General features: G+C 37.5%; 1 protein-coding gene across 6 annotated transcripts in view; it reads left to right on the forward strand.

The window, feature by feature from the left end:
• The window catches only part of ERMARD (ER membrane associated RNA degradation), a 95,931-nt gene extending 87,895 nt beyond the window's left edge, over positions 1-8,036 (forward strand). For all 6 annotated transcript variants that reach the window (XM_077120901.1, XM_077120903.1, XM_077120904.1 and 3 more), the window contains 2 exons: positions 5,565-5,678; positions 7,849-8,036. In XM_077120901.1, the coding sequence (XP_076977016.1) occupies positions 5,565-5,678; positions 7,849-8,023 (289 nt within the window). In that variant the 3' untranslated portion in view covers positions 8,024-8,036. The remainder of the gene's footprint in view (positions 1-5,564; positions 5,679-7,848) is intronic.
• The last annotated feature ends 1,463 nt before the right edge of the window (positions 8,037-9,499 follow it).

The following is a 9,499-nucleotide window of genomic DNA, read 5'->3' on the forward strand; positions in this document are numbered from 1 at the left end:
TTTCTTTTTCTTGTTTAATTGCTCTGGCTAGAACTTCCAACACGATGTTGAATAACAATGGTGATAGTGTGCATCCTTGTCTTGTTCCTGATCTTAGAGGGAAAGTTTTCAGTTTTTCCCCATTGAGGATGATGTTAGCTGTGGGTTTTTCATATATTCCCTTTATCATTTTAAGGAATTTCCCTTGTATTCCTGTCCTTTGAAGTGTTTTCAACAGGAAAGGATGTTGAATTTTGTCAGAAGCCTTCTCTGCAGCAATCGAGATGATCATGTGATTTTTCTGTTTTGATTTGTTGATATGGTGTATTACATTAATTGACTTTCTTTATGTTGAGCCATCCTTGCATACCTGGGATGAATCCTACTTGGTCATGATGCATAATTCTTTTAATGTATTGCTGGATTTGATTTGCTAGAATTTTGTTGAGTATTTTTGTATATATATTCATTAGAGAGATTGGTTGTAGTTTTCTTTTTTTTGTAATATCTTTGTCTGGTTTTGGTATGAGAGTGATGTTGGCTTCATAGAATGAATTAGGTAGCTTTCCCTTCTTTTCAATTTTTTTTGAAGAGTTTGAGCAGGATTGGTACTAATTCTTTCTGGAATGTTTGGTAGAATTCACATGTGAAGCCGTCTGGTCCTAGACTTTTCTTTTTGGGAAGCTTTTTAATAACTGATTCAATTTCTTTTCTTTTGATTAGTTTGTTGAGGTCATCTATTTCTTCTCGAGTCAAAGTTGGTTGTTCATGCCTTTCTAGGAAGTTGTCCATTTCATCTACATTGTTGTATTTATTAGCATAAAGTTGTTCATAGTATCCTGTTATTACCTCCTTTATTTCTGTGGGGTAAGCGGTTATGTCTCCTCTTCCATTTCTGATCTTATTTATTTGCATCCTCTCTCTTCTTCTTTTTGTCAGTCTTGCTAATGGCCCATCAATCTTATTGATTTTCTCATAGAACAAACTTCTGGTTTTATTGATTTTCTCAATTGTTTTCATGTTCTCAATTTCATTTATTTCTGCTCTAATATTTGTTATTTCTTTCCTTTTGCTTGTTTTGGGGTTAGTTTGCTGTTCTTTCTCCAGTTCTTCCAAATGGACAGTTAATTCCTGAATTTTTGCCCTTCTTTTTTTGATATAGCCATTTAGGTCAATAAATTTCCCTCTTAGCACTGCGTTTGCTGCATCCCATAAGTTTTGATATGTTGTGTTTTGATTTTCATTTGCCTTGAGATATTTACTGATTTCTCTTGTAATTTCTTCCTTGACCCACTGGTTGTTTAAGGGTGTGTTGTTGAGCCTCCACGTATTTGTGAATTTTCTGGCGTTCTGCCTATTATTGATTTCAAACTTCATTCTTTATGATCTGAGAAAGTGTTTTATATGATTTCAGTCTTTTTAAATTTGTTGAGACTTGCTTTGTGACCCAGCATATGGTCCATCTTTGAGAATGATCCATGAGCACTTGAGAAAAAGGTGTATCCTGCTGTTGTGGGATGTAATGTCCTATAAATGTCTGTTAAGTCTAGCTCATTTATTGTAATATTCACATTCTCTGTTTCTTTATTGATCCTCTGTCTAGATGTTCTGTCCATTGATGAGAGTGGGGAATTGAAGTCTCTAACTATTATGGTAGATGTGTCTATTTCCCTTTTCAGTGTTTGCAGTGTTTGCCTGATGTATTTGGAGCATTCTGGTTTGGTGTATAAATATTTATGATTGTTATGTCTTCATGTTGAATTGTTCCTTTTATTAGTACATAGTATCCTTCTTTGTCTCTTTTAACTGTTTTACATTTGAAGTCTATTTTGTTGGATATTAGTATAGCTACTCCTGCTCTTTTCTGGTTGTTATTTGCATGAAATATCTTTTCCCCACCTTTCACTTTCAACCTGTGTTTATCTTTGGGTCTAAGGTGTGTTTCCTGTAGACAGTATATAGAGGGATCCTGTTTTTTAATCCATTCTGCCAGTCTGTGTCTTTTAATTGGGGTGTTCAATCCATTGACATTTACTGTTATTACTGTATGGGTAGTATTTTCTTCTACCATTTTGCCTTTTGTATTCTATATGTCATATCTAATTTTCCTTCTTTCTACAACCTTCTCCACACCTATTTCTTTTGTGTTTTCATATCTGTCTCTAGTGCTCCCTTTAGTATTTCTTGCAGAGCTGGTCTCTTGGTCACAAATATCTGTGATTTTTTGTCTGAAAATGTTTTAATTTCTCCCTCATTTTTGAAGGATAATTTTGCTGGATATAGAATTCTTGGTTGGCAGTTTTTCTCTTTTAGTAACTTAAATATATCATCCCCGTCTCTTCTTGCCTCCATGGTTTCTGCTGAGAAATCTATACATAGTCTCATTGGGCTTCCCTTGTATGTGATGGATTGCTTTTCTCTTGCTGCTTTCAAGATCCTCTCTTTCTTTTTGACCTCTGACATTCTGATTACTAAGTGTCTTGGAGAACGTCTATTTGGATTTATTCTCTTTGGGTTAAGGTGCACTTGGATCTGTAATTTTAGGTCTTTCATAAGAGTTGGGAAATTTTCAGTGATGATTTCCTCCATTAGTTTTTCTCCTTTCCCCTTCTCTTCTCCTTCCAGGATACCCACAACACGTGTATTTGTGTGCTTCATATTATCATTCAATTCCCCGAGGCCCTGCTCATATTTTTCCATCTTTTCCCTATAGTTTTGTTTCTTTTTAGAATCAGATGTTCCATCCTCCAGTTTATGTATCCTATCCTCTGTCTCTCGAAATCTACCATTGTAGGTTTCCATTGTTTTTTTCATCTCTTCTACTGTGCCTTTCACTCCCATAAGTTCTGTGATTTGTTTTTTCAGACATTCTGTTTCTTCTTTTTGTTCATTCCTTGCCTTCTTCATATCCTCCCTCAATTCATTGATTTGGTTTTTGATGAGGTTTTCCATGTCTGTTCGTAATTCTGAATTAATTCAGCTCTTATATCTCATTTGAACTATTAGTTTGTTCCTTTGACTGGGCCTTATCTTCAGTTTTCCTGGTGTGATTTGTTATTTTTTGCTGGCATCTAGACATTTAATTACTTTACTTAGTTTATTCTGGAGATTGCTTTCACTTATCTTACCTAGGGTTTTCTTGCTGGATGAATTTGTTGTCTGTCTGTTCTTTGACATTCAGTTCAGCTTTTTCTGGACCTCTAGCTTAGGTTTTGTTTAACAGAGGATAATTTTTTGGTTCTTGTTTTCTTGTTTCTTGCCCTGCTTGTATGGTGCCTTTCCCCCCCAACCCTTAAGAGGGTCTGTTGTAGGTTTTATAGACTCCAGCTCCGTTTTCCCAGACTAAATGGCCTCCTGTCAGGGGGAAGGAGTCACCTGTGTCAGTTTTCCTTGAGGGTGAGACCCAGCAGGTTAATAGACTTTCCTGTGAAGTCTCTGGGCTCTGTTTTTCTTATCCTGCCCAGTATGTGGCGCCTGTCTGCCTGCGGGTCTCACCAGCTAAGATGATGTGGCACCTTTAACTTTGGAAGACTCTTCCTGCTGGGAGTGTGGTGGAGACAGAGGAGAGGTTGTAGGCTGTTTTTAATGGCTTCAAATTACCAAGCCCTGGGGTCTGAATTCCTTGAGGGAGGGATTCCACCTGAGTTATGCTTCACCCCTCCCCTGAGGAAGGCACAGGCAGGAGACAAGCCCTGAAAGCAGCTTGTTTCTGCTTATGCCTGGGGCAGTTGCAGCCTGAGAAGTCCTGCTGCTTAATCCAGAGACAGTCAAGCCTTGGTAGAAACACAGCCACAAATACCTCTGTTACTTTTCTTTTTTTCTTTTTTCTGTTAGCCCAATGAGTGACCTCCACTTTGACCAGGTTCACCTGCGTTGGGGGTCTATTTTTAGTAGTCAGAATTTATTAATTAATGTCATAATTGGTGTTTGGTTGGACTCACCCCCTGCTGCTGTTATAGTCTCTTTCCTTTCCCCTCTGGGAAGTAGCCTGTGGGGGAGGGGCACCGGCCGCCGCAGTTTGGGGAGCTCACGGTTCGGGGGAGACTTGCAGCCGGTCCAGCTGGGCCAGACTGGTGTATGCTGTGTGTCCAGTCACTGACATGGCTCCGGGTGCTGTTCTGTACTGTTTCTGGTTATTTAGTAGTTGTTCTGGAGAACGAACTAAAATACATGCATTGGTAAGCCACCATCTTGGCCACTTAATTCTTACTTTTGAAGAAACACTTATTTTCACAGAAGGTTATTATGGGACATATTATTTTAAAATCGTATTCATAATGTTAGAATTTGGGATTACAGGTTCTATATACCCAAGTGAATATTTAGATTTAAGGTATAACTGCCTATTAACTTAGGTATGCCAGTATTATGGTTTCTTTGCTTATGTTATGGTGTATTTTAGAATGTGTCATATCCATAAAAATTCCCATTTTTGGACAAATTAGATTTTTAGATTCAGTGGTATTTCTGTTTCTAAAGCTTTCACTAGGTATTCTCTAAAGGTTATACTCAATTTATACTCTTACTACCAGAGTATAAGATAATGCCTTGTATTTATAGCCTTCCTAAAACGGGATATATATATATATATTTTTTCAATCTCCATTACATTTAAATTTCTATTTAAATTCTCTATTAGGAAAGTAATATCTAATTTTAACTGGAATTTCTTTGACTACTGCTGATGTTGAATATATTTTCATTTTTAAGCCATTTGTGCTTCTCCTTTTTTGAATGCCCTTCACTGAGTATCAAATAAGAAAGATGATTTTCACATACTAGTGGATATATGAAAGAGCCTGATCAAGACCATGAAATTTCTGGAAGTCATTTCAAGTGGTAAATGAAAGAACTAGGATGACTAGCTAGGAAAATATGAGAAAATATGATAACAGCTGCAAATAATTGATGGGCTGTTATACACAAGATAGATGGTTGGTCTCCCTTACCAAATAGTTTTTAAAATGTTGGATTTTAATCTTTGACCAGGCTTGAGAAGAAAAATGGGGCATGAAAAGGAACAGAACAAGAACTGGTTAGATAAATTAAAACGGAATCAAAATATTGAAATACTATAGAAAATGAGAAACATTTCAGGTACAGTGCAAGTAATTAATGGAGTCCGAGGCTCGCAGATGGCTGAGAGAATGAGGACTAGTAAAAATTTCTGGATGTATGTCTTTTAAGACTGCAATTTTAGTTGCGGGAATGCAGGGCTACTAGCATAGAAGACTCCTTGGTCTGAATTAGAAAATCTTCCATCAGATAAATGAATTAGAATCCTTTGCTGTAAGAGAGAATTAGGAAAAATCCTCTTTGTTAGGTGCACAACTTGGCAAGTGGAACAAGAGCCATGCTTCCACCCCCATGAACCTGCTCAGCACGACCTGCTCGACTGGAAACCACAGCCATTCTGGTGGGGCTGGGGGCCAACAGGAGCATTCCCATAGATATAGATGGTTCTTTTGCACAGTTCAGATTTAAAGAAACTTGAGAAAGATGTTGGTTGGGTAAAACAGTTTTTCCCTAAAAAGTAGAAAATACTTAACGTTTATCAAATTTTTATTCACTTTTTCTATATTTAGTATTAAGCTTCTGTCTCCTGTACTTTACCTGATTTTATTGCTCATTGCACTGGAATTGGTCAACATTCATGTTATCCATGGAAAAAATACTTCTGAATATCAGCAGTATTTAAAGTAAGTACACATACTTATAAGAAATGAAAGTATGTTTTGGTATCTTAAATAATTTTAATTCCTGTTTGATTTCCTTTGGTGATTTTTTTTTTAACCTCCACATATGCAGGTTGATCTTTAAATGTTCTTTTCTACACATTTCAGTGCTAGTAAGTTTGTAAACCTTCAAGACTTGCACCAATATAGGCATATTTCTAGAAAATCAAACATGGCTTAAATTTAATCTTTCAAAACCCTTCACTCTTTGTGTTCTAATAATATAACATATAGGTACAAATTAGATTAAGATTTTGTTGAGAATAATGCTAGGAGGAACTTGACGATGCCTTCTGGTCCATCCCGTGGTACCTGGGTACACACTTCCCTAGGTTGTCCCAGGCAGTCTGGTGCGACCTTAATATTCAGGGTCGCTGGGAAAGGTTCTGACAACCAGGGCTGAAAGGCAGACTTCCAGTGCAGATGGTTCAAACCAAATTTTCATATGACACATTTTTTCAAATTTGGAAACGTCTACTTTTTCAGCATGTGCATCTAGAGGTCCTTATCTGCATGTAGCATAAAATTTGGTTAAACCCACTTCATATCCACAGATTCTCATACTGAGGATATCCCTTGGAGAAGGGGCTGCCTGAGTGATAGTTTGGGTTCGGGTCACAGCTGGCAGCTGAATCAGTCTCCAGAAGGAGTCCACTGCTGTTGCTGAGACTGCCTGTAAAGTTCTAAAGCTTTCTTTGGGTTTTGAACCTGTGCTTTGCCTACAGCTATCACCTCAACATATGTTTAAAACAAGAAATGAAAATACAGCTAGGCGTTTTTATTAAAAGAAGCATAGCTCAAAATGAGAGCAAAGGAAAGCAAATGTACAAACTACTAAAGGTTGGAGACTATAGATGGGGTTTTCTCGGTGTTGGCACACTGATGTGTTGGACCGGTTTTCCTGCTGCAGGGCTGCCTGTGCACTGGAGCAGGTTCCACAGCCCCAGCCTCGTCTTCACTCCCAGATTAGAACCACGCCTCCAGATGTATTATTCTTTCAGTGGCTCTTTAGGTTTGAAAATTTTTCAAATGAGATCTTGGGTAAAATTGTAGTATGCATTCATAATAGACTACATAGGAAATTTTGAAGAGAAATCGGAAAAAGTAAAAATGACATTCTCATCTGTCAGATGAGATAACCCTCTGTTAACAGATAACCCTCTGTTAACATTTTGATGAATATCCTTAACAAGAAACTTTTAACAGAATAGTTGTCTCAAAATGGATGTACCTCCTATGAAATAGTAAACTCTCTCCATCACAGAGGATAGAAGCTACTTGTATAAAGATGGAGTAGAGGATATACTACCCAAATGATTCCAAAGTTTGTGAAAGGCATGCTCCTTCATTCATTGAATATATTGTACTTTTATTGCATGTCAGTTTGATCAAGTTGACCTCTAAGAGCCTGTATTAGTAGGTAGAACCAACAGGAGAGATCTGTAATAGTCTGAGATTTTACAAAAGTGCCTAACAGCTGTGGGGATGCACAAGTCCACATTCTGTAGGGCAGGCTGCAAGCTGGCACTCTGATGAAGGTCTTCGATGAATTCCCCAGGAGAGGCTGACTTGCTCAGGTAGAGACAAAATTCTCTATTCTGACCACTGTTATCTCTGCCTTAAAAGCCTTCAACTGTTTGGATTAAACATCTTTCATTCCAGAAGTGACTCCCTTAGTTGATCATAGATGTCATCAGCCATAGATGCAAGCAACTAACCAATGACTTAAGTCCACGAAATGACCTTGCAGTAACTGTTAGGCCAGTGCTTGTTTGACTAGACAACTGGGCACCATCACCTGGTCAAGTTGACACATGAACTTAACCATCACAGAGCCTTTCTGAAGTTTTAAGAAAATCATATCTGAATTTTTGAAATTTTGTATAAAAAAAGGTGTTTGGGTTTTTAAAAACTTTTGGTGATGTTCTCTAATTGGCATTTACATTTCAGCATTTTTCTCTTTCATTTAATTTTTATTCTCATTTCTGTTTGTATTCATTTGTTCTTCATGAATCCTAAATAGAGTTCATTTTAGGGGTAATTTTAAGAACAGAGAGAAGAGAAGATATTTAAATCATTGCACTTTGTAATGGAATGGATGAAGAAATTAATTTCTTTTTTATTTTTTAAACAGGTTCTTAAAGTCAATCTTACAGTATACTGAGAACCTGGTGACCTATACCAGCCAAGAGAAAAACAAGTGGAATGAAACTCTCAGCCTTACACATGCAGCTTTGTTGAAAGTCTGGACTTTTAGTGAGAAGAAACTAATGTTAATGCATTTAGCCAAGAAATCCACAGTAAAGTAGTCTTATAAAAACATTTATATGAACAAGATGCTTTTATTCATAACAGAAAACCCAACTTAAATATTAAATAGTCTTTAAAGTCCAAAGATTAAAAAAAATAAAAATGAAAAATAAAAATTTCAATTGGGGTTAAAGGAGGCAGTAGAGGAAGCAGTCAGTCTCCACAGGTATTCTTTGGGTGCCAGTTCTGACCTAGGTGTAGGGAGAGATCTGTGCTCTGTGGGGTGGCCTGGGCAGACCACTGTCCACACGGCAATCCTGGCTGGCTAGTTTGTTTGTTTGTTTTTTAATTGTATCATATATACAAAGCAAAGAAAGAAAAAAGCAATAGTTTTCAAAGCACTCTTCAACAAGGAATTACAGGATAGATCCCAGAGTTTGTCACAGGCTACCATGTGATCCTTTCAGAGTTTTCCTTCTAGCTACTCCAGAATATAGAAGCCTAGAAGGAATAAATATTTTTTGTCATCATAATTGACTTTCTTTTTTGTGAAAAGCAACATACATACAAAAAAGCAATAAGTTTCAAAACACAGCACCACAGTTGTAGAAGAGATTTCAGAGTACAGTTTTAGGTTTTTACTTCTAGCTACTCTAAGATACTGTAGACTAAAAGAGATATCAATTTAATGATTTAGCAATCATATTTATTTGTTAAACCCTACCTTCTCTGTATAACTCCACCATCACCTTTGATCTTTCTATCCCTTTCTTTATGGGTATTTGAACTATGACCATTCTAACTTTTTCATGTTGAAAGGGTCTGTCAATAATATGGAGATGGAACTATCTGATATTCTGGAGAGGCTGGGCTCTCTAGGTTTCAGGACTTACCTGGTCCAGGGGCCCATCTGAAGGTTGTAGTTTTCTCGAAAGTTACGTAAGCGCAGAGAACCTTTGTAGAACCTTATATATTGCCCTAGGTGCTCTTTAGGATTGGCTGGAATGGTTTTGGTTGGCATTTGGAAAGTTATGATAGGTAACAATGTCTAACTGAAGCTTGCATAACAGTGACCTCCAGAGTATTTGAACTCTATTTGAACTCCCTGCCACTGATACTTTTTTAGTTACACTTCTTTCCAATTTTGGTCAGGTTGGAATTGTTGATTCCACAGTGCCAGGTTTGGATTCATCCCTGGGAGTCTTCTCCCACATTGCCAGGGAGACTTTCACCTCCGGGCGTAATTTCTTATGTAGTGGGGAGGGCGATGATTTCACTTGCAGAGTTGGTCTTAGAGAGAGTGAGGCCACATCTGAGCAACAAAAGAGGTTCTCCAGAAGGACCCTAACCCTTAGGCATACATATAGGTAGGCTAAACTTCTCTACTACCTGCATAAGGTTCACAGAACTAAACCTCAAGATCAAGGGCTTGGCCTATTGATTTGGGTGCCCCTAAATTTGACACAGTATCAGGGGATTCCCTGATTGTAAGGTTTAATAGTTCCATATTTTTTCTCCTATCCCCCAAGGAAATT

Source organism: Tamandua tetradactyla, chromosome 11 (genome assembly GCF_023851605.1).
Source record: "Tamandua tetradactyla isolate mTamTet1 chromosome 11, mTamTet1.pri, whole genome shotgun sequence".
In the NCBI taxonomy this organism is placed as follows: Eukaryota; Metazoa; Chordata; class Mammalia; order Pilosa; family Myrmecophagidae; genus Tamandua; species Tamandua tetradactyla.